This window comes from Oncorhynchus mykiss, chromosome 2, assembly GCF_057628025.1.
Source record: "Oncorhynchus mykiss isolate SJ-2025 chromosome 2, ASM5762802v1, whole genome shotgun sequence".
NCBI classification, from domain to species: domain Eukaryota; kingdom Metazoa; phylum Chordata; class Actinopteri; order Salmoniformes; family Salmonidae; genus Oncorhynchus; species Oncorhynchus mykiss.
The window spans coordinates 93,521,753-93,548,866 of NC_143023.1; the positions used below are offsets into that span (position 1 = coordinate 93,521,753).

Sequence of the window (27,114 nt, forward strand, 5' to 3'; positions counted from 1 at the left end):
ACACCAACCAGACTATAACACTAACCAGACTATAACACCAACCAGACTATAACACTAACCAGACTATAACACTAACCAGCCTATAACCAGACTATAACACTAACCAGACTATAACACTAACCAGACTATAAACACTGACCAGACTATAAACACTGACCAGACTATAACACTAACCAGACTATAACACTAACCAGACTACAACACTAACCAGACTATAACACTAACCAGACTATAGCACTAACCAGACTATAAACACTAACCAGACTATAACACTAACCAGACTATAACACTAACTAGACTATAACACCAACCAGACTATAACACTAACCAGACTATAACACTAACCAGACTATAACACTAACCAGCCTATAACACTAACCAGACTATAACCAGACTATAACACTAACCAGACTATAACACTAACCAGACTATAACACTAACCAGACTATAACACTAACTAGACTATAAAACTAACCAGACTATAACACTAACTAGACTATAACACTAACCAGACTACAACTAGACTATAACACTAACCAGGCTAGAACACTAACCAGACTATAAAACTAACCAGACTATAACACTAACCAGACTATAACACTAACTAGACTATAAAACTAACCAGACTATAAACACTAACCAGACTATAACACTAACCAGACTATAACACTAACTAGACTAAAACACTAACTAGACTATAACACCAACCAGACTATAACACTAACCAGACTATAACACTAACCAGACTATAACACTAACCAGACTACAGCACTAACCAGACTACAACACTAACCAGACTATAACACTAACCAGACTATAACACCAACCAGACTATAACACTAACCAGCCTATAACCAGACTATAACACTAACCTGACTATAACACTAACCAGACTATAACACTAACCAGCCTATAACCAGACTATAACACTAACCTGACTATAACACTAACCAGACTATAACACTAACCAGACTATAACACTAACCAGACTATAACACTAACCAGCCTATAACACTAACCAGACAATAACCAGACTATAACACTAACCAGACAATAACCAGACTATAACACTAACCTGACTATAACACTAACCAGACTATAACACTAACCAGACTATAACACTAACCAGACTATAACACTAACCAGACTATAACACTAACCAGCCTATAACACTAACCAGCCTATAACCAGACTATAACACTAACCTGACTATAACACTAACCAGACTATAACACTAACCAGACTATAACACCAACCAGACTATAACACTAACCAGACTATAACACTAACCAGACTATAACACCAACCAGACTATAACACTAACCAGACTATAACACTAACCAGACTATAACACCAACCAGACTATAACACTAACTAGACTATAACACTAACCAGACTACAACTAGACTATAACACTAACCAGGCTATAAAACTAACCAGACTATAACACCAACCAGACTATAACACTAACCAGACTATAACACTAACCAGACTATAAAACTAACCAGACTATAAAACTAACCAGACTATAACACTAACCAGCCTATAACACTAACTAGACTATAACACTAACTAGACTATAACACTAACCAGACTATAACACTAACCAGACTATAACACTAACTAGACTATAAAACTAACCAGACTATAAACACTAACCAGACTATAACACTAACTAGACTATAAAACTAACCAGACTATAACACTAACCAGACTATAACACTAACTAGACTATAACACTAACTAGACTATAACACTAACCAGACTATAAAACTAACCAGACTATAACACTAACCAGACTATAACACTAACCAGACTATAACACTAACCAGACTATAACACTAACCAGACTATAACACTAACCAGACTATAAAACTAACCAGACTATAACACCAACCAGACTATAAAAAAAAAAAAAAAAAAAACACTAACCAGACTATAACATATAACACTAACCAGACTATAGCACTAACCAGCCTATAACCAGACTATAACACTAACCAGACTATAACACTAACCAGACTATAACACTAACCAGACTATAACACTAACCAGCCTATAACACTAACCAGACTATAACACTAACCAGACTATATCACTAACCAGTATGGTGTCCCAGTTGACACAGTGGAAATGACCTGCGTGAATGCAGAGGACACACATTTGAGTATGAGAAGTCAGATATCCTGGAGACGTTAGGCTACTTTCAGATTACATTAACATTGCTTTTGAAAGGATGACCTTGATTTCAAAAGCAGATTGAGATTTACATTGAGAGATGCAGTAGCAATATAAAGTGCCATGAGATCTAATGAAAAGCTCTACATAAATGCAATCCTTTACATTCATTAGCATATTGTGATACCAAAGTGACCACATTAAAATGTTATTGTAGTTGTGCCAAGTCCATCAATGTATAAAAAAGTCAGTTATTGAAGCTGTAGCCACACATCATAACCTACTTGTTATCAAAACGCATATTGACTTTGGTTGGGAAAGAGCTCATCTTAACTGTTAAGAGTTTCATGATGAAAGACGTTCTCTGATCAGTGGCCACTTTGATCACTACCAGAAGCTATCGAGTGTTTTTACTGAGCAGTTACATACAGCCTAATATTAGATTATTAGTTGGTAAATAAACTCACGTAATTATGCTAATATCGGTGGATATATTCAGAGTTGTGGTGCCTGCATTGAAGTAGTCCTCTCTTCTGAGGTCTCATGGAGAGGGCCAGACTATTCAGAAAGTGATATTAATTTAAAATTATTTTAAAATATATAACTTCTAGTTTTCAGTTTATTGAGAAGTAATTGAAAATAAATGCCTCTACATTTTTGTATTGTATACATTTTTAGTTTACTTCCTGAATTGACTGCCTTCAATTCAAATGGAGACTAACCCTACCCTCCACTTTCCCATAAGTCTGTTTCAGTAAAGATTAGTACCCTCGTGTCTGTCTGTCTGCATGCATATGAAACAAGACACAATTGGCTTCTGTTTTTGATTACTATCATGTTCTGCAGCTTGCACTAATGTAACGTACATTTAAACTCTCTATAGATCATTGAAAATAGAAGGATATGACATCTCGACCATCACTTTTAAAAATGCATTACACCCATGCGATACGGAAGGCTACAGTACAGACAACATGGAGCAGTACTGTAGGAACATACCAAATAACCCAGTTAGCCTTGTTTTTACCAAACCGTCAGGGGTGTTGAGGGGAACCAATGATAAAACACGTCAGGGGTTTGAGGGGAACCAATGATAAAACACGTCAGGGGTGTTGAGGGGAACCAATGATAAAACACGTCAGGGGTGTTGAGGGGAACCAATTATAAAACACGTCAGGGGTGTTAAGGGGAACCAATGATAAAACACGTCAGGGGTGTTGAGGGGAACCAATGATAAAACACGTCAGGGGTGTTGAGGGGAACCAAGTGTGAAATGACCTCTCCACAAGGCCTTTATTAGAGCAGTTACAACCACAGACCCCTCTTGTGTGTGTGTGAGTGTATATGTGTGTGTATGTGTGTGAGCGTATGTGTGTGAGCGTATGTGTGTATGTGTTTGTGTGTATATATGTGCTTGTGTGTGTGTGTGTGTATGTGTATCATGACGTTGGCCTGGGGGGTAGGTTTATGACAGCCATAAATACCTCTTCCCCCCTTTTTCCTCTACCCTACTGAGGTGTCATTTACCAAACCCTTGGTTAACATAGAGATTCGGGGAACATCAGAAGGTGGGGGGAAATGAACTATATTCTGGTAATCCGACCAATTGAACATATTAAAGAATATGATGTCAGTTCGGTTGTCATCTGAGAAATTCTCATCAATGATAAGATGACAAACTCTACAGTGGAAAGTCTACACATCAGAGTTATCGGATTCACATGGAATTGTTGTTCAATTTAAATGTTTGAATATTAAATTATTTGTGATGGGATGAAATGTGATTTTAGCTTCTAAAATGAGAGATTTGGATTTTCATAAGATAGGGCTGCTCAATCAGTGGCCCGCCCCTGCGAAAACTTTTCAAACACGCCCTCCTCTCTCCTTCCTATATAAGCCCTTGACGACAATATAACTTCCTGTTCCGAGGATGTAGGACGACGGTCCTATGTCAGAATGGTTCAGATAATAACTACAGAACGAAGCCAACATCAGCGTGAGCTTTGGTGGCGAATGGTATGGATTTTGAACTTTTATTCACTACAGAAGTGATACCTCCTAGCCGTTGAGTTAGCAACAGCAGCTGCAAACGAGGGTTAGGAAGGAACAGACAGAGTATCCCGTCTAGCACACAACGACGTTACTACAATGTATCCATTTGACAACCAGAGACATTCTTCAAAGGACTCGGTTGGGCAACACGGCCTTCCATCTACCACCAACCAACCGAAGCGCAGCTCAGAGTAAATATTTATTGCATTTTCCTTTTCCAAATGGGCGGTAATTTAGAATGCATCAGATACTGTTTTACGATAGCACTGCTTCTCCCTGTGTGCCTCAGTCTTCCCACTCTTTCACTCAAACCCATCCCTTTTCCTTTGTGTAACAAGCTGTCATATCTGTTCCGCCCGCTAGGGAAATTTTCCTTTATGACGTAATTTGTAATCAAGTTATGATTTAATTATGTGTATGTGTAATTCTGTGTGATTAGTTAGGTATTTAGTAAATAAATAATTAAACCCAATTTTGTATTGCTGATTCAAATTGTTAGCCAGGGTTATTGCGGATAACCAAGAATTTACAACTTTCAGATGAGACTGAATTAAGATGACGATTGATATTGACTGCTATTGATGTAAAATATTACTAGGTCTTTAAGAGTTTATTCGGAAGATAACAGCTCTACATGTAACGGCTTTCTTCCGTCGAAGGAGAGGAGGACCAAAATGCAGCGTGGTTAGAGTTCATGTTTTTTTAATAAGAACAACTAAACATGAACACAAATACAAAATAACAAATGTGGCAAAACCGAAACAGTCCTATCTGGTGCAGAGAACACAAAGACAGGAAACAACCACCCACAAAAACCAACACAAAAACAGGCTACCTAAATATGGTTCCCAATCAGAGACAATGACTAACACCTGCCTCTGATTGAGAACCATATCAGGCCAAACATAGAAATAGACAAACTAGACATACAACATAGAATGCCCACCCAGCTCACGTCCTGACCAACACTAAAACAAGGGAAAACACACAAGAACTATGGTCAGAACGTGACACTATAAATATTATTTTGTGGTGCCCCGACTCTCTAGTTAATTACATTTACATGATTAGCTCAATCAGGTGATATTAATTACGGATAAATTATTTTATAGAATAGCATGTCATATCACTTAATCCGGCATAGCCAAAGACACGACAGTGTATGTCTGTAAATGTTTTTGTGTGTGTGTGTGTGTGTGTGTATGTGTGTAAATGTGTTTGTGTGTATGTGTATATGTTTGTTTGTGTGTGTGTGTGTGTATGTGTATATATGTTTGTGTGTGTGTGGATAAGAAGGGTCTGCAGGGTGGAGGATAGCGGGTGGGAGGGGAGAAGAAATAAAGGAAATAGAGAGATTCATTCCCTCCGTGACATCTGTGGGTTGGCTGGTTCCACCTGTCAGACATATCACCCGCTTTGGAAGGAAGGGGAAAGAGGGGGATCACAGACCAAAGGCTGGAAGACACCACCAGACAACACCTCAGATCTTTAAATCAACTGTCTCTGAAACTAGGAATGTATCCCAAATGGCACCCTCAAACGTAGATAAATATATAGGGAATAGAGAGCTATTACACCCTCAAACATAGATAACTATATAGGGAATAGAGAGCTATGACACCCTCAAACATAGAGAACTATATAGGGAATTCAGAGCTATGACACTTTCAAACGTAGATAAATATATAGGGAATAGAGAGCTATGACACCCTCAAACATAGAGAACTACAGTGCCTTGCGAAAGTATTCGGCCCCCTTGAACTTTGCGACCTTTTGCCACATTTCAGGCTTCAAACATAAAGATAGAAAACTGTATTTTTTTGTGAAGAATCAACAACAAGTGGGACACAATCATTAAGTGGAACGACATTTATTGGATATTTCAAACTTTTTTAACAAATCAAAAACTGAAAAATTGGGCGTGCAAAATTATTCAGCCCCCTTAAGTTAATTTTTGTAGCGCCACCTTTTGCTGCGATTACAGCTGTAAGTCGCTGGGGAAGTCTATCAGTTTTGCACATCGAGAGACTGACATTTTTTCCCATTCCTCCTTGCAAAACAGCTCGAGCTCAGTGAGGTTGGATGGAGAGCATTTGTGAACAGCAGTTTTCAGTTCTTTCCACAGATTCTCGATTGGATTCAGGTCTGGACTTTGACTTGGCCATTCTAACACCTGGATATGTTTATTTTTGAACCATTCCATTGTAGATTTTGCTTTATGTTTTGGATCATTGTCTTGTTGGAAGACAAATCTCCGTCCCAGTCTCAGGTCTTTTGCAGACTCCATCAGGTTTTCTTCCAGAATGGTCCTGTATTTGGCTCCATCCATCTTCCCTGTCCCTGCTGAAGAAAAGCAGGCCCAAAGCATGATGCTGCCACCACCATGTTTGACAGTGGGGATGCTGTGTTCAGCTGTGTTGCTTTTACGCCAAACATAACGTTTTGCATTGTTGCCAAAAAGTTCAATTTTGGTTTCATCTGACCAGAGCACCTTCTTCCACATGTTTGGTGTGTCTCCCAGGTGGCTTGTGGCAAACTTTAAACAACACTTTTTATGGATATCTTTAAGAAATGGCTTTCTTCTTGCCACTCTTCCATAAAGGCCAGATTTGTGCAATATAGATTGTTGTCCTATGGACAGAGTCTCCCACCTCAGCTGTAGATCTCTGCAGTTCATCCAGAGTGATCATGGGCCTCTTGGCTTCTCCTTGTATGAGCTGAAAGTTTAGAGGGACGGCCAGGTCTTGGTAGATTTGCAGTGGTCTGATACTCCTTCCATTTCAATATTATCTCTTGCACAGTGCTCCTTGGGATGTTTAAAGCTTGGGAAATCTTTTTGTATCCAAATCCGGCTTTAAACTTCTTCACAACAGTATCTCGGAGCTGCCTGGTGTGTTCCTTGTTCTTCATGATGCTCTCTGCGCTTTTAACGGACCTCTGAGACTATCACAGTGCAGGTGCATTTATACGGAGACTTGATTACACACAGGTGGATTGTATTTATCATCATTAGTCATTTAGGTCAACATTGGATCATTCAGAGATCCTCTGGAGAGGGTTTGCTGCACTGAAAGTAAAGGGGCTGAATAATTTTGCACGCCCAATTTTTCAGTTTTTGATTTGTTAAAAAAGTTTGAAATATCCAATAAATGTCGTTCCACTCAATGATTGTCTCCCACTTGTTGTTGATTCTTCACAAAAAAATACAGTTTTATATCTTTATGTTTGAAGCCTGAAATGTGGCAAAAGGTCGCAAAGTTCAAGGGGGCCGAATACTTTCGCAAGGCACTGTATATAGGGAATTCAGAGCTATGACACCCTCAAACATAGATAAATATATAGGGAATAGAGAGCTATGACACCCTCAAACATAGAGAACTATATAGGGAATAGAGAGCTATTACACCCTCAAACATAGAGGACTAAATAGGGAATAGAGAGCTATGACACCGTCAAACATAGAGGACTAAATAGGGAATAGAGAGCTATAACACCTCCCCCCTCACTGATATGAAAGGGGATATGAAAGAAAATGGGATGAAAGGATTTACGGCTGAATAGATATCAAATATGGCAAATAAAAACATCATCCAACCAGATATTATAACTACTACTAATGGGGTATTGTTTGTCATCATCCAACCAGAGATATTATAACTACTACTAATGGGGTATTGTTGTCATCATCCAACCAGAGATATTATAACTACTACTAATGGGGTATTGTTGTCATCATCCAACCAGAGATATTATAACTACTACTAATGGGGTATTGTTTGTCATCATCCAACCAGAGATCTTATAACTACTACTAATGGGGTATTGTTGTCATCATCCAACCAGAGATATTATAACTACTACTAATGGGGTATTGTTGTCATCATCCAACCAGAGATATTATAACTACTACTAATGGGGTAGTGTTGTCGTCATCCAACCAGAGATATTATAACTACTACTAATGGGGTATTGTTTGTCATCATCCAACCAGAGATATTATAACTACTACTAATGGGGTAGTGTTGTCGTCATCCAACCAGAGATATTATAACTACTACTAATGGGGTATTGTTTGTCGTCATCCAACCAGAGATATTATAACTACTACTAATGGGGTATTGTTTGTCATCATCCAACCAGATATATTATAACTACTACTAATGGGGTATTGTTTGTCATCATCCAACCAGAGATATTATAACTACTACTAATGGGGTATTGTTGTCGTCATCCAACCAGAGATATTATAACTACTACTAATGGGGTATTGTTTGTCTACATCCAACCAGAGATATTATAACTACTACTAATGGGGTATTGTTGTCATCATCCAACCAGAGATATTATAACTACTACTAATGGGGTATTGTTGTCATCATCCAGCCAGATATTATAACTACTACTAATGGGGTATTGTTGTCATCATCCAACCAGAGATATTATAACTACTACTAATGGGGTATTGTTGTCATCATCCAACCAGAGATATTATAACTACTACTAATGGGGTATTGTTGTCATCATCCAACCAGAGATATTATAACTACTACTAATGGGGTATTGTTGTCGTCATCCAACCAGAGATATTATAACTACTACTAATGGGGTATTGTTTGTCGTCATCCAACCAGAGATCTTATAATTACTACTAATGGGGTATTGTTTGTCATCATCCAACCAGAGATATTATAACTACTACTAATGGGGTATTGTTGTCATCATCCAACCAGAGATATTATAATTACTACTAATGGGGTATTGTTGTCATCATCCAACCAGAGATATTATAACTACTACTAATGGGGTATTGTTGTCGTCATCCAACCAGAGATATTATAACTACTACTAATGGGGTATTGTTTGTCGTCATCCAACCAGAGATATTATAACTACTACTAATGGGGTATTGTTGTCATCATCCAACCAGAGATCTTATAACTACTACTAATGGGGTATTGTTGTCATCATCCAACCAGATATTATAACTACTACTAATGGGGTATTGTTGTCATCATCCAACCAGAGATATTATAACTACTACTAATTGGGTATTGTTTGTTATCATCCAACCAGAGATATTATAACTACTACTAATGGGGTATTGTTGTCATCATCCAACCAGAGATATTATAACTACTACTAATGGGGTATTGTTTGTTATCATCCAACCAGAGATATTATAACTACTACTAATGGGGTATTGTTGTCATCATCCAACCAGAGATATTATAACTACTACTAATGGGGTATTGTTGTCATCATCCAACCAGATATTATAACTACTACTAATGGGGTATTGTTGTCATCATCCAACCAGAGATATTATAACTACTACTAATGGGGTATTGTTTGTTATCATCCAACCAGAGATATTATAACTACTACTAATGGGCTATTGTTGTCATCATCCAACCAGAGATATTATAACTACTACTAATGGGGTATTGTTTGTTATCATCCAACCAGAGATATTATAACTACTACTAATGGGGTATTGTTGTCATCATCCAACCAGAGATATTATAACTACTACTAATGGGGTATTGTTGTCATCATCCAACCAGATATTATAACTACTACTAATGGGGTATTGTTGTCGTCAACCAACCAGAGATATTATAACTACTACTAATGGGGTATTGTTGTCATCATCCAACCAGAGATATTATAACTACTACTAATGGGGTATTGTTGTCATCATCCAACCAGAGATATTATAACTACTACTAATGGGGTATTGTTGTCGTCATCCAACCAGAGATATTATAACTACTACTAATGGGGTATTGTTGTCATCATCCAACCAGAGATACTATAACTACTACTAATGGGGTATTGTTGTCATCATCCAACCAGAGATCTTATAACTACTACTAATGGGGTATTGTTTGTCGTCATCCAACCAGAGATATTATAACTACTACTAATGGGGTATTGTTGTCATCATCCAACCAGAGATCTTATAACTACTACCAATGGGGTATTGTTTGTCATCATCCAAACAGAGATCTTATAACTACTACTAATGGGGTATTGTTGTCATCATCCAACCAGAGATATTATAACTACTACTAATGGGGTATTGTTGTCATCATCCAACCAGAGATATTATAACTACTACTAATGGGGTATTGTTGTCATCATCCAACCAGAGATATTATAACTACTACTAATGGGGTATTGTTGTCATCATCCAACCAGAGATATTATAACTACTACTAATGGGGTATTGTTGTCGTCATCCAACCAGAGATATTAAAACTACTACTAATGGGGTATTGTTGTCGTCATCCAACCAGAGATATTATAACTACTACTAATGGGGTATTGTTGTCGTCATCCAACCAGATATATTATAACTACTACTAATGGGGTATTGTTGTCGTCATCCAACCAGAGATATTATAACTACTACTAATGGGGTATTGTTGTCGTCATCCAACCAGATATATTATAACTACTACTAATGGGGTATTGTTGTCATCATCCAACCAGAGATATTATAACTACTACTAATGGGGTATTGTTTGTCGTCATCGCCTTTTGCCTTTTGGTAGGTCGCCATTGTAAATAAGAATTTGTTCTTAACTGACTTGCCGAGTTAAATAAAGGTTACATAAAATACAAATCGTTAGAAGCATTAGACACAGCGACTGCTGAGACTAGACTACTGATGGATTCATGATGCAATACGCAAGACAGGAAGCAGAAGGTGGTGTCGATGTAAATTACGGGAGTACACATGCAATAGGAATGTTGAAAATATAAAAAAATTCAGCACACAACTTAGCCACCGATACCATGAAAGTGTGTGGTGTGAATGTAGATGACGTCAATGAACGTGCCATAACTGTGGGAATGACTCGAAGACATCTCGCTAAAAATATATACGACAGAAATATAACAAATGATCCCGAAGGCGAGTGAAAGTGTGTGAAGTGTAATGTCTTCCCCATCTCCTTGAGTGGAAAAGACCTGAAGTTAGTGCCTAATTAATGACTATGTGGTGGAAAAGTAGAGATTACCTGTGGCAAAATTAGCAGGCAAAACAGATAGATGTGATTAGTACAAGTTGGATGAAACGCCAGTGTGTGCACAGACAACCTCTTCCAATTCCAGACACACAAACATGCATCCACACACACACACACACACACACACACACACATCCACCCCCCCCCCCCCCCCTCCCCCCGCACACACACACACACACACACACCCCCCCCACACACCCACACACACTGGTGTCTAAATCCTTGATAAGGCAACGGGCCCCTTCTCTTGATCCATCACACACACACACCCTCTCGGAGGTCCCTTTCTCTCTTCCCTTTTTTTCTCTCTTCATTTTCCCGGGGCGAGCTCTCAGCCTCTCAGCCGGGAGATTGCGGTGTGGCGGCGAGGCAGAGCGGGGATGGTGGCGGCAGGCTGACAGTAAATTAATGACTATGATGGCGTGATTGGGGGGTGGGGGGCTGCCGCCCACAGCCAGGCTGTGTTGGATGCTGTCATAATATTCGCTGCCTTTGATTACCAGTAATTGAAAAAGCAGTCACAAACGTGTCTGTGGATGGCTGCCAGAGGGAAGGGGCTCCTCTCCTCGGGGAGAAAGAGAGGGAAGGGGCACCTCTCCTCGGGGAGAAAGAGAGGGAAGGGGCTCCTCTCCTCGGGGAGAAAGAGAGGGAAGGGGCTCCTCTCCTCGGGGAGAAAGAGAGGGAAGGGGCTCCTCTCCTCGGGGAGAAAGAGAGGGAAGGGGCTCCTCTCCTCGGGGAGAAAGAGAGGGAAGGGGCTCCTCTCCTCGGGGAGAAAGAGAGGGAAGGGGCTCCTCTCCTCGGGGAGAAAGAGAGGGAAGGGGCTCCTCTCCTCGGGGAGAAAGAGAGGGAAGGGGCTCCTCTCCTCGGGGAGAAAGAGAGGGAAGGGGCTCCTCTCCTCGGGGAGAAAGAGAGGGAAGGGGCTCCTCTCTTCGGGGAGAAAGAGAGGAAAGGGGCTCCTCTCCTCGGGGAGAAAGAGAGGGAAGGGGCTCCTCTCCTCGGGGAGAGGGAAGGGGCTCCTCTCCTCGGGGAGAAAGAGATATCTAATGTTCCTCTCTAGAGTGTCTCTGTTAAGGTACAGGTCATCTAGGAATGATCTTCTGCATAATGAAATATCTAATAAAAAGGCTGCATCACGGTTCCCAGACTAATCCAGAAGGGTTGGTGTAGTCCAGTCTTTGGGTGGTTATAGACCCAATAACTGGACGTAATGTCACGCTCATCTTGGGTTGCTGGGCATGCGGTTTACAGAAATAGAAACATATGCATTGAGGCTAAAGGAACCAGATGGTCATACATTTGTTGAAGCCAGTGAGGTGAAAGGAAATCATCAATGGTCCTTGCTGATTGAAACATTTGGCCAATTTTAGACTTTAGACTTCTATGTTGTAACGGCAGGATGCTCACATTGTGCTTTATTTTTTTATTTTTTTTCATTATGTTTTAATTTGCTTTTATTTCCAAAAAGAGCACCCTATCCCATTCCCCCCCCAGCCCAACATGTCTCCATCCAACACCCCATATTGTGATTTCTCAGACTGAGGTCATATCAGAAACCTCTCGCTGAGATGAATGAATGAACAAAACTTCATTCTGAAATAGAGGCATTCAGCACCAAACTGTCTTCTTCTTAGAACACATTCTATTGACATACGGTAAGTGAAGGAATATACGATAAGTTACCAAGCATGTAATAAAAACAGAAGCAGGCAGGCTGCAAACACACACCCTAATAGGATTTGATAATAGAAATGAGGCATAAAGAGGAAAGGCTTAATATATTATATTTGCGTTGACTCTAATGCCGAGGCAGAGGCGACGAAGTGGATAAGCAAATCTCTTTAGAGAAGAACGGTGTGGAATAACTCAAGCTCAGTGGCTGGAAGGAGCGAGGCATTCAAACAAATTCAAATGAAACAAAAGAGGGGAAATGTAATCATCATACATCACTGAAAGTAAAGCCAGGCTGGTTGCACAGTTTGTCTGGTCCTCAACCATGTGAAGAGAACATTAGTCCAGGACACAGGTGGACGGTGCTACCTTCACTGGGGACGGGCTCATACTAATGACCGGAATGGAATTCATGGAATGGTATTGAATACATCAACCTCACGGTTCCCATGTGTTTGATACCATTCATTTGACTCCATTCCAGACATTATTATGAGCCATCCTTCCCTCGGCAGCCCCCTGTGGTCCAGAATGATGAAAGGAGGAGTGTTTTGAATTGAGACAGCCAAGTGTCGACATGAGGCCAGGATATACTCCCCTCCTGTCTAATCTGCATTTACATCAAGTAGAAGATCAAGATGGAAGCAGAGAAATGGTTTGACTTGGGGACACGGTTTATATTTATGGAAGGAGCATCTGATACTTGTTTGTTACTTGCAGAACAGACACCTTTTTTTTTCACAACGCACCTTCTCAGACAGGTCAAATAAGACAGACTTAAGGGTGTGAGGTTGCTTCACTTGAAATGAGTTATTACCAATGAGATAGTACGAATATTCCCTCATGAAGGTCTCATAGTATTAAGTACATGAACAACATCACTATTGGCAGTAGCTGTGATGTATAACGCTGATCTTAACTTTTGTCTCCGCCGATTCTTGTCACAGATGGGCTATTGCAGCAGACGACCACACCGGGTTCCAATCCCATCAGCTAAAAACAAGAAGAATCGGCTCCAATGGGCACGCAATCACCAACACTGGACATTTGAGGAGTGGAAAAACATTGCCTGGTCCGACGAATCCTGGTTCCTGTTATGTCATATTGATGGCAGAGTCAGGATTTTGCGTAGGCAGCATGAGTCCACATGGACCCATCCTTCCTGCTGTCAAAGGTACAGGCTGGTACCGGTGGTGTACTGCCGTCGAATCTGCAGCAACTGCGTGATGCCATCGCATGGACCAACATCCCTGTGGAACATTTCCGACTTGTAGAATCTATGCCCCGAAGAATTCAGGCTGTTGGGCTGTACCTAATAAACTGTTCGGTGAGTGTACATTGCTGTACATTACATTACTTGCTGTTTTTTTCATGCATCGTTTAGACCGGACGGTAGCCAGGGTAGATGAAGTGGGAGGGGTGTGTCTCTTTGTTAACAATATTAAGTCTCGTGGCACTAAGACCACACTCAACGAGCTGTATAGCGCCAAAAGCAAACAAGAAAATACACTTCCAGAGCTTCTCGTGGTGATTTTAATACAAAAACGGAAATCAATTTTCCCACAAACTGGAATATGTTCATCCAATAACATTTTTAGTTTACTACATCAGTCACCAACTTCATTAATAAGTGCATCGACGACGTCGTCCAAACAGTGACCGTACGTACATACAGTATCTCAAGCAGAAGCAATGGATTACAGGCAACAAACACACTGGGCTAAAGGCTAGAGCTGCGGGACACTAATAAGATGCTTATAAGTAATCCTGCTACAAACTTTGATGAGCCATTAAACAGGCAACGCGCCAATAGAATACTAAAATCTATGCATCGAATTTGACAGAGCTTGCAAACTATCATGGATTACAAAGGGAAACCCAGTCGTGAACTTCCCAGTGACGCGAGCCTACCAGACGAGCGAAATGCCTTCTATGCTCATTTCTCGGCAAGCAACACTGAACATGCATGAGAGAACCAGCTGTTCCCGGACGACTGTGTGATCACACTCTCTGTAGCCGATGTGAGTAAGACCTTTAAACAGGTTGACATTCACGGATTACCAGAACGAGTGCTCAGTGCATGTTCTGACCAGCTGGCAAGTGTCTTCACTGGCATTTTCAAACTCTCCCTGACCCAGTCTGTAATACCTACATGTTTCAAGCAGACCACCATAGCCCCTGTGCACAAAAACACCAAGGTAACTTGTCTAAATGACTATTGCCCTGTAGCACTCACATCTGTTGCCATGAAAATAACCTCACACTCAACGTCAACAAAACTAAGGAGATGATTGTGGACTTCAGGAAACAGCAGAGGGAACACCCCCCTATCCACATCGATGGAACAGTAGTGGAGAGGGTAGCAAGTTTTAAGTTCCTCGGCATACACATCACAGACAAACTGAATTGGTCCACTCACACAGACAGCATCGTGAAGAAGGCGCAGCAGCGCCTCTTCAACCTCAGGAGGCTGAAGAAATTCGGTTTGTCACCAAAAGCACTCACAAACTTCTACAGATGCACAATCGAGAGCATCCTGGCGGGCTGTATCACCGCCTGGTACGGCAACTGCTCCGCCCACAACCGTAAGGCTCTCCAGAGGGTAGTGAGGTCTGCACAACGCATCACCGGGGGCAAACTACCTGCCCTCCAGGACACCTACACCACCCGATGTTACAGGAAGGCCATAAAGATCATCAAGGACATCAACCACCCGAGCCACTGCCTGTTCACCCCGCTATCATCCAGAAGGCGAGGTCAGTACAGGTGCATCAAAGCTGGGACCGAGAGACTGAAAAACAGCTTCTATCTCAAGGCCATCAGACTGTTAAACAGCCACCACTAACATTGAGTGGCTGCTGCCAACACACTGACACTGACTCAACTCCAGCCACTTTAATAATGGGAATTGATGGGAAATGATGTAAATATATCACTAGCCACTTTAAACAATGCTACCTTATATAATGTTACTTACCCTACATTATTCATATCATATGCATAAGTATATACTGTACTCTATATCATCGACTGCATCCTTATGTAATACATGTATCACTAGCCACTTTAACTATGCCACTTTGTTTACATACTCACCTCATGTATATACTGTACTCGATACCATCTACTGTATCCTGCCTATGCTGCTCTGTACCATCACTCATTCATATATCCTTATGTACATATTCTTTATCCCCTTACACTGTGTATAAGACAGTAGTTTTGGAATTGTTAGTTAGATTACTTGTTGGTTATTACTGCATTGTCGGAACTAGAAGCACAAGCATTTCGCTACACTCGCATTAACATCTGCTAACCATGTGTATGTGACAAATAACATTTGATTTGATTTGATTTGAAATACTTTGAAATGCTGGTCATCGCTCACATTAACAAACTCATCCCAGGCACCCTGGACCCATTCCAATTTGCCTACCGCCCCAACAAGACACAATCGTTATTGCACTCCACACTGCCTTAGATGAACACCTATGTGAGAATGCTGTTCATTAACTACAGCTAAGCATTCAACACCATAGTGCCCTCCAAGCTCATCACTAAGCTCAGGACCCTGAAACTGAACACTTCCTTCTGTAACTGGATCCTAGACTTCCTGATGGGCCACCATGCTGACCCTCAACACGGGTGCCCCTCAGGGGTGAGTGCTTACTCCCCTTCTGGTGCCAGGACAACGTGATCGTGGATGACAGGAAACGGAGGGCCGAGCACGCCCCCATCCACATCAACAGGGCTGTAGAGAAGCGGGTGGAGAGCTTCAAGTTCATCTGTGTCCAAATCACTAAGGAATTAACCTGGTCGACACACCAACAAAGTCGTGAAAAAGGCACGACAAAGCCTCTTCTTGCTCAGGAGGCTGAAAATATTTAGCATGGGCCCTCAGATCCTCAAAAGGTCTACAGCTGCACCATTGAAAGCATCCTGACTGGCTGCATCACTCCTTGGTATGGCAACTGCTTGGTATCTGACCGCAAGGCGCTACAGAGGGTAGTGCATATGGCCCATTATATCACTGGCACCGAGATTCCTGCCATCCAGATACCAGGAGGTGTCAGAGGGAGGCCCTAAAAATTGTCAAAGACTACAGTCCCCAAGTCATAGACTGTTCACTCTACTACCGCACGGCAAGCAGTAACGATGCACCAAGTCTGGAACTAACAGGACCCTGAACAGATTCTACCCCCAAGCCAAAAGATTGCTAAATAGTTAACCAAATAGCTACCCGGACTATCTGCATTGACCCTTTTTGCACTAACTGTACCTAGTCACTTCACCTATATGTACATCCTATATATACCTCAATTACCTAGTATCAACGCATATGGACTCAGTACTGGTGCCGTGTGTATATAGCTAAGTTATTGTTACTCATTGTGTATTTATTTTTTCCTCGTGTATGTTTTTTCTATTCATTTTTCAATTTTTCTCTCTACAATGTTGAAGAATTTCACTGTTAGTTTAAACCTGTTGTTTACGAAGCATGTGACAAATACAATTTGATTTATAAAGGTCCTGTGGATATCCTGAGCTGTCTGTGGTTTGGATATAATGTGACCTATAATCTATTTGTTACCGCATCCCCCCAGGGACAGGCCTGTGGAGTCAATTATAACTAAACAATCTTTATTGGTAAAGCCCCATTATGAGATATAGTGTGTCTGTGTGTGTGTTTGTGTTTGTCAAACGTTATTAACAACCTTGCCGGTAGGGAGGCATAATCAAGTCTTACCTCGTACTCAAACTCCTCTGTCCTCTGTTGGTCTGGGAGGGTGGAGAGGTAGTCTGTCCCCTCATAGAACTCCTGCTCCATAGTGTGGAGAGAGTGACAACTGTCAGGAGAGATGGGGGAGGGAGGGACGGAGGTAGAGAGAGAAAAGGCAGAGGGAAAGGGAGATGAGAGAAGGAGAGGGAAGTAGAGAGAGAGACAGAGAAGGACATTTAGAGGGAGTTTATATTTCACATAATCTCTCTCTTACATACACTGACTGTAAGTGGCAGACTTCTCTTTGTATTTTCCCTGCATGGGACAGCTACGAGGAGAAGAAGAAAGGATGTGTCAGTGCTGTCTAGGATGATGTTGCATGCTGGGGGATAAAAGCATTGCCTCTCATTAATCACTGCATACCAGGAGAGTTCAATTAAATTACTCCACACGTACTTAATCTCTATCTCCCACTATCCCTGTCCTTGAGTAGATTTTGGACAAAGTCCCATGAATTTTACACATTGTCTTCAGAAAGCACATTTTACACATTGTCTTCAGAAAGCACATTTTACACATTGTCTTCAGAAAGCACATTTTACACATTGTCTTCAGAAAGCAAATTTTACGGAGCTTTTGCTTATGGTTTATGGTGCAATTTCAGCAAAAAAAAGTGTTGAAACAAATGTCACACATATTATTCTTGGCTTGCAATATTCACTCCGGCAAACTGTTGAACATATTGAGCAATGTATCTTTATTCCCATCAGAAATTCATAGTATCTGCAAGTATACACTACCACGTGTTATTCTGTCCCAAAACAATCTTCTGGTGACAAGATTGGGATGGTAAATGTCAGAATGTTATATCCTCTGGCGCTCCCACAACATTGCAGCACATCGTAACATTGTTGGCCGAGTGTGTGTCTTTGCCTACGTGTGTGTGTGTGTGTGTGTGTGTGTGTGTGTGTGTGTGTATAGAACACAATTTCACAGCTTTACTGCCAAGTTGAAACATGGGGGGAAACAGACATTTGTTGTGTCTATAAAATCTACCACAACCTTGGTCTGTGCACCTGATCGCAGATGAAGAGGAGTATATTTACTTTTTATTGATCAAATTGATTACATTTAAGAGCCCAGCCCGGGGCTGCAACTGGGCTGTGAATGAATGTTGCACTGTTTCAAGGTTTTAATTATCCCATTCGCTTTAATCACCTTGTAAACCTTCCATGAAACCAAATGGCTATGCCAAACAGCACCAATTATTACAAGCAGGCCGTGTGGGTAGTGGTGATATACTGGTGGAAAGATCTCATATTATGACCTAACAAAGGGTTGGGTCTGGTCAGGTTTAAAGGGTCTGGTCAGGTTTAAAAAGGTCTGGTCAGGTTTAAAGGGTCTGGTCAGGATTAAAGAGGTTGGTCAGGTTTAAAGGGTCTGGTCAGGTTTACTAAGGTCTGGTCAAGTTTAAAGGGCTTGGTCAGGTTTAAAGGGCCTGGTCAGGATTAAAGGGCCTGGTCAGGATTAAAGGGCCTGGTCAGGATTAAAGGGTCTGGTCAGGATTAAAGGGTCTGGTCAGGTTTAAAGGGCCTGGTCAGGATTAAAGGCCCTGGTCAGGATTAAAGGGCCTGGTCAGGATTAAAGGGCCCGGTCAGGTTTAAAGGGCCCGGTCAGGATTAAAGGGCCTGGTCAGGTTTAAAGGGTCTGGTCAGGTTTAAAGGGTCTGGTCAGGTTTAAAGGGTCTGGTCAGGTTTAAAGGGCCTGGTCAGGATTAAAGGGCCTGGTCAGGTTTAAAGGGTCTGGTCAGGATTAAAGGGGTTGGGTGTGGGTGATACGTGAAGGTTGGTCATTGCTTAACATGGTTAGTCTCAATTTGACACAGGTCGTTTTTTGTTCTGTGACAGTATTATAACAGACTTTCTGTATAAAACAAATCTGATCTCTGAATGAAATGACAAGACTTGGTGCAGAATGTGACTCCAACTCAATACTTGATTTATTTAATGTAACTAACTGATATTGGATACTTGATTTATTTAATGTAACTAACTGATATTGGATACTTGATTTATTTAATGTAACTAACTGATATTGGATACTTGATTTATTTAATGTAACTAACTGATATTGGATACTTGATTAATTTAATGTAACTAACTGATATTGGATACTTGATTTATTTAATGTAACTAACTGGTATTGAATACTTGATTTATTTAATGTAACTAACTGGTATTGAATACTTGATTTATTTAATGTAACTAACTGATATTGGATACTTGATTTATTTAATGTAACTCCAACTGATATTGGATACTTGATTTATTTAATGTAACTAACTGGTATTGAATACTTGATTTATTTAATGTAACTAACTGATATTGGATACTTGATTTATTTAATGTAACTAACTGATATTGGATACTTGATTTATTTAATGTAACTAACTGATATTGGATACTTGATTTATTTAATGTAACTCCAACTGATATTGGATACTTGAAGAATCTAAGACAATCATCCATGGGATGTTGCTGGAATGAATGATCAACTTAATATACCCCTTGTGTAGAGAGAAGCCCCCGGCACAGCTAATCTTTCACTCCGTGGAGGAGAAACCCAGATATTCTCACGCCAGACGTTATCTTCTTCACAGTATGCTTCCCCTTAGAGATGAATACAATATGAACAAAAAACTAACAGAAAGAGAAAATAATGAACACGTTTTCTTTTGCTGTCTTCGAGGAAACCCCAGTCTAAATTATGAGGGTCTACCTCAAGAATCTCAGATGTTGTACGCCTTGATTTATTTGACACACCATAAGAGATGGGTCTTTTTGGCATTGCATTCACGTTTCAAGCCTTGAAATGGTATTGTATTGTGTGCATAAACAATCCAACTCAATCTCAGGTCTTCATAGCTAAAGTATTCAATTAATGTCTTCATATAGCTAAAGCAGTACATTATTTCTCTCCACAATCCAGCGAGAGGGAGTACTGTACTTTGCTGTTCTTTGAGTGGTTTGATTCTGGGTTGGAGAGGCAAATAATGTACTACTTTAGCTTTCAAGTCTTTGGGAAACCTATCCCTGACATCCCAGACAGTGGTGTGTGTTTGAATAACTCAGATCAGAGCCTACTCGTCAGACAACAGGAAGGGACAGATACCAGAGATCAGTTTTGCCTTTCAGATCACAATGAATACAATCACATGGACATGTGGGACCTGATCCTAGATCAGAATTCTTACTTTGAGCGGCTTTTTTTATACGGGCCCAAATCAGATCTTACCTGTCAGACAGCAGGAAAGGGCAGATGTCAGGCACGGGAGGGGTGGTGGCTCGGAGCTTGGCCAGGGCCATGATGTGTTCGAAGGTGATGTCTGTCTGCGTGCAAACGTCCACCACGTGCACTTCCTGAGTGGAGCCAACATGTCCTCCGTGGCTAACAGGGTTCCTCCTGAGCACCTGCACCACAATGGGGTCCTTAGCAGAGCGGATCGCCTCCACTGCCTCGTCATGACTGGCCTTGGAGAGGTCCTTCCCATTCACCTGTGATGTGGAGAGGGGAGATATTACAGTTATGGTTACACTTACTGTAAAGATACAGCTATTGATATAGTGCTTTAATGGACTGCCTACCTAAACTATGTAAGGTCTCGAAACTGAGTTGCTGGAAATTGACGATAATCGTTGGGGGTTCTTTTGGGATTTGTTGGGAGTTGGGGGTTCTTTTGGGAGTTGTTGGGAGTTGGGGGTTCTTTTAAGGAGTTGTTGGGAGTTGGAAGTTCTTTTGGGAGTTGTTGGGAATTGGGGGTTTTGTAAGTATGTTCTGGTCGCACCTGGGTACCCCATGACCACTTCCTGAGTCACCAAAAATGTATGATGTCATGTTCCTAGATATACGATAGATAACCAACCAATATTCCTGTGGTGCTGAGGTGTAGGGTGAAGTTGCCCCAAGAAGCTGTTCTTGGGTCAGTTTCGCATTTCCCTCATTAGTGGTTAAAGTTAGGATTGGGGGAGGGGAAGCTGATCCTAGATATGTCCCTAGGAAAAACTTTACTCCGGAGCGTTGTGGAGACCATTTCAATATGACTAATAAGCTAATCACCACACCTACAGACATCTGGCTGATTCTTGATCAACTAAAACAATATGATAAACAGACGACATCAGTCAAGAAAACACTTTGAGAAACAAGTGTTTAAGTAAAATCCTCGGTTCTACACAGCGATGCAGTTCTACATCACTGACTCTATGCATCATCAGAAGAGTCAGACAGTACTGAACACACAGAACAGTTTTCTATCAGAGGGAAAATCATTGCTTCATTTAGTCCATTCATTGGACTGGAAAAAGTAACAGTGGGTTTGAAATACCTCAGAGAATGTGCTTGGTATAATGCTGAAAACAGAGATTGTAATTTAGATAGTCTCTCAGAAAAAGGTAAACGCAGCACAATTCTCTTGCAGTTGTATTCAAATGACAGCTCTCAGTTTTTAGTGTTTTGCTTGCGGTGCACAACTGTTCATGGAATAAGTTGGAATGAAATGATGAAGTGGAAAAGTACAAAGTAGAAACTTTATTATCTTTGCATTAAAAGTCAGTAGAAAACACAAGAACACCCACCAGGCTTGCTACTATTGGTTTATCTTGATAGTGTATGGTTTATCTTGATAATGTATGGTTCATCTTGATAGAACTCTCTGAATAACTAGGCTAGCCCATTTTGGTCTGAACCAGCTCGCTCGCTCCCTCGCTCCCTCGCTCACTCACTCACTCACTCACTCACTCACTCACTCACTCACTCACTCACTCACTCACTCACTCACTCACTCACTCACTCACTCACTCACTCACTCACTCACTCACTCACTCACTCACTCACTCACTCACTCACTCACTCACTCACTCACTCACTCACTCACAGGAGGCTAGCAAACTAATCCTGGAAAAAAACAGAGGCTCTGTTCTGCCTGCAGAAAGGAAACAAAGGACTGAGACCAGATGAAGATGGCTGCCGATGGCATATGACAGTCCTGGAAAGATATGATCATATTACCAACCAACACGCTCTCCCTCTGGTCTCTGGTAAAGTCTGTCCTGCCTGGGCTCTTGGCTGCCTCCCAAGTGCTACCCTATTCCCTATGAGTACTATTTTTGACCAGGGCCCAGCAGCCGTGGTCAAAAGTAGTGCACTATATAGGGAATAGGGTGCCATTCTGGTCAAAAGTAGTGCACTATATAGGGAATAGAGTGCCATTCTGGTCAAAAGTAGTGCACTCAATAGGGAATAGTGTGCCATTTGGGATGCGGACTCTGTTTCTAGCCTCCAAGCTGCTTACTATCAGGGGAAACACGTCCACGACACACACACACACACACAAACGCAGGCACACACACACACTGAAAAACACAGGTACACAGACACAGACACAGACACAGACACACACACACACACAGGCACTCACACACACTGAAAAACACAGGTACACACACACACAAACGCAGGCACGCACACACACACACACACACACATAAAAACTGTCTGTTGTAGTTCCTGTGTAAACACATTGCCCTGGTTAGTGTGGACATATCGATCTTTTCCCTTTCTGACTATAGCTAGATATTCATACAGCCTCTTCTGATTTAATCACACAGATTTAATCAAAGTTACACTATCATAAACTCTACTCTCCAGTGTGCATGCGAAACCCATATCAATTCACAAACACACACTGGTAAACAAAAGCTGTTCTCAACAAATTATTTAGCAGAAGTGTACTGTTGATAGTTTCAACTGTAGCTCTAAGAAATGCCACCTATCCACACAACCACTACATTTATTGTTAAAGAGTCAATATGAATTATCAGTATCAGCTGTAGCAACAGACAGACAATGATGATTAAAGTCCTGATGGTCTAGTCATCTGGTCCAGGTTCGTTTGTTCCTAGCAAAGATTGTATTATTCCAAGACCATGGCCATTGGATAGAAAAAGGGTTACTGTAGAAGGCAGGGATAGAGGGATGGATACAGGTATATAGGGATGGGATACAGGGATAGAGGGATGGTGGGACAGAGGGATGGTGGGATAGAGGGATGGATACAGGGATAGAGGGATGGATACAGGGATAGAGGGATGGATACAGGGATAGAGGGATGGATACAGGGATAGAGGGATGGTGGGACAGAGGGATGGTGGGATAGAGGGATGGTGGGATAGAGGGATGGATACAGGGATAGAGGGATGGATACAGGGATAGAGGGATGGTGGGACAGAGGGATGGTGGGATAGAGGGATGGATACAGGGATAGAGGGATGGATACAGGGATAGAGGGATGGTGGCATAGAGGGATGGTGGGATAGAGGGATGGATATGGGGATAGAGGGATGGTGGGATAGATGGATGGATACAGGGATAAAGGGATGGTGGGATAGAGGGATGGATACAGGGATAGAGGGATGTGGGATAGAGGGATGGATACAGGGATAGAGGGATGGTGGGATAGAGGGATAGAGGGAGGGATGGATACAGGGATAGAGGGATGGTAGGATAGAGGGATGGAGGGATAGAGGGATGGAGGGATGGAGGGATAGAGGGATGGAGGGATAGAGGGAGGGATGGATACAGGGATAGAGGGATAGAGGGATGGAGGGATAGCGGGAGGGATGGATACAGGGATAGAGGGATGGCGGGATAGAGGGATGGAGGGATAGAGGGAGGGATGGATACAGGGATAGAGGGATGGTGGGATAGAGGAAAATAATGGCTTGGAAAGAAAAATGGACACTGTGGAATAGATGGATGGGGGGATGGTGGGATGAAGGCATCGAGGGATGGATGGATGGTGGGATAGAGGGATGGATGGATGGAGGATAGAGGGATGGAGGGATAGAGGGAGGGATGGATGGTAGGATGGAGGGATGGATGGTGGAATGGATGGAGGGATAGAGGGATGGAGGGATAGAGGGATAAGGAATGGAGGGATAGAGGGATGGATGGAGGAATAGAGGGATAAAGGAATAGAGGGATAAAGGAATTGAGGGATAAAGGAATGGAGGGATAAAGGAATGGAGGGAGGAATAGAGGGATAAGGGAATAGAGGGATGGAGGGATAGCGGGATGGAGGGTGGGAGGAATAGAGGGAGGAATAGAGGGATGGAGGGAGGGAGGGATAGAAAAGGAAATGGCTGGAGTGTGGCACATCTGTTGTGTGTTTGCAGATGGATCCACAGCAGCTGTGGTGGGCAGAGGACAGTGTTTACATGCAAAGCTCAAGAGAGGGCCATTGACTCTCACAACAAATGCAATACACTGGCTTACTGGAGTGAAACCTCAAGATGAAACCTGTTCTCTTTGTGAAGGAATAGAGGCACAAATTGACAAATAGGATTCTAAAATGGCACCCTTTCAGTCCAACCAGAAAGCCTACTTTGTTTAACTTTTATAGACGTATGAAGGTGTGCTTTAGGGAAGTAAGATCTGGGCGTAATCATCATCTAGCTCTACATTCGCCACATGATTCTACTTCTGCACAAAACTTAGTACACCTGAGGCAAAGTACAATATTCCCTCATAGATGTGCAATTTAGTATCAAACCTCAGCTGAAGGTAGGGGAGGGAGGAATGACAATAGGGAGGGAGGAATGACAGTAGGGAGGGAGGAGTAAGAGGGGGAGGGAGGAATAAGAGGGGGAGGGATGACAGTAGGGAGGGAGGAATAAGAGGAGGGAGGGAGGAATGACAGTAGGGAGGGAGGAATGAGAGTAGGGAGGGAGGAATGAGAGTAGGGAGGGAGGAATAAGAGGGGGGAGGAATGACAGTAGGGAGGGAGGAATAAGAGGGGGGAGGAATGACAGTAGGGAGGGTGGAATAAGAGGCAGGGAGGAATGAGAGTAGGGAGGGAAGAATAAGAGGAGGGAGGAATGAGAGAAGGGAGGGAGGAATAAGAGAAGGGAGGGAGGAATAAGAGGAGGGAGGGAGGAATGACAGTAGGGAGGGAGGAATAAGAGGGGGGAGGAATGACAGTAGGGAGGGTGGAATGAGAGGACGGAGGGAGGAATGAGAGTAGGGAGGGAGGAATAAGAGGGGGGAGGAATGAGAGTAGGGAGGGAGGAATAAGAGGAGGGAGGGAGGAATGACAGTAGGGAGGGAGGAATAAGAGGCAGGGAGGAATGAGAGGAGGGAGGGAGGAATGACAGTAGGGAAGGAGGAATAAGAGTAGGGAGGGAGGAATGAGAGTAGGGAGGGAGGAATAAGAGGGGGGAGGAATGACAGTAGGGAGGGTGGAATGAGAGTAGGGAGGGAAGAATAAGAGGAGGGAGGAATGAGAGAAGGGAGGGAGGAATAAGAGAAGGGAGGGAGGAATAAGAGGAGGGAGGAATGACAGTAGGGAGGGTGGAATGAGAGTAGGGAGGGAAGAATAAGAGGAGGGAGGAATGAGAGAAGGGAGGGAGGAATAAGAGAAGGGAGGGAGGAATAAGAGGAGGGAGGGAGGAATGACAGTAGGGAGGGAGGAATAAGAGGGGGGAGGAATGACAGTAGGGAGGGAATGAGAGGACGGAGGGAGGAATGAGAGTAGGGAGGGAGGAATAAGAGGGGGGAGGAATGAGAGTAGGGAGGGAGGAATAAGAGGAGGGAGGGAGGAATGACAGTAGGGAGGGAGGAATAAGAGGCAGGGAGGAATGAGAGGAGGGAGGGAGGAATGACAGTAGGGAAGGAGGAATAAGAGGGGGGAGGAATGACAGTAGGGAGGGAGGAATAGAGGGAGGGAGGAATGACAGTAGGGAGGAAGACGAGTAGGGAGGGAGGATAAGAGGAGGGGAGGGTGGAATAAGAGGAGGGAGGGAGGAATAAGAGGAGGGAGGGTGGAATAAGAGGACGGAGGGAGGAATGAGAGGAGGGAGGGAGGTATAAGAGTAGGGAGGAATGACAGTAGGGAGGGAGGAATAAGAGGAGGGAGGGAGGAATGACAGTAGGGAGGAAGGAATACAGAGTAGGGAGGGAGGAATAAGAGGAGGGAGGGTGGAATAGAGGAGGGAGGGAGGAATAAGAGGAGGGAGGAATGAGAGTAGGGAGGGAGGAATAAGAGGAGGGAGGGAGGAATGACAGTAGGGAGGAAGGAATAAGAGTAGGGAGGGAGGAATAAGAGGAGGGAGGGAGGAATGAGAGGAAGGAGGGAGGAATGACAGTAGAGAGGAGGAGGGAGGAATGACAGTAGAGAGGATGAAGTAGAGAGGAATGACAGTAGAGTGGAATGACAGTAGAGGAGGGAGGAATGACAGTAGAGAGGGAGGGAGGAATGACAGTAGAGAGGGAGGAATGACAGTAGAGAGGGAGGGAGGAATGACAGTAGAGAGGGAGGGAGGAATGACAGTAGAGAGGAATGACAGTAGAGAGGAATGACAGTAGAGAGGGAGGGAGGAATGACAGTAGAGGGAGGGAGAAATGACA

The 27,114-nt window shown here is 42.5% G+C and overlaps 1 protein-coding gene across 1 annotated transcript in view; it reads right to left on the reverse strand.

The window, feature by feature from the left end:
- The window catches only part of LOC110499989 (PDZ domain-containing RING finger protein 4), a 128,586-nt gene that overhangs the window by 21,657 nt on the left and 79,815 nt on the right, over positions 1–27,114 (reverse strand). Inside the window, exons 2-3 of the mRNA XM_021577085.3 lie at positions 20,947–21,206; positions 17,680–17,779 (exon numbers count right to left, since the gene is read on the reverse strand). Of these exons, the coding sequence (XP_021432760.2) occupies positions 17,680–17,779; positions 20,947–21,206 (360 nt within the window). The remainder of the gene's footprint in view (positions 1–17,679; positions 17,780–20,946; positions 21,207–27,114) is intronic.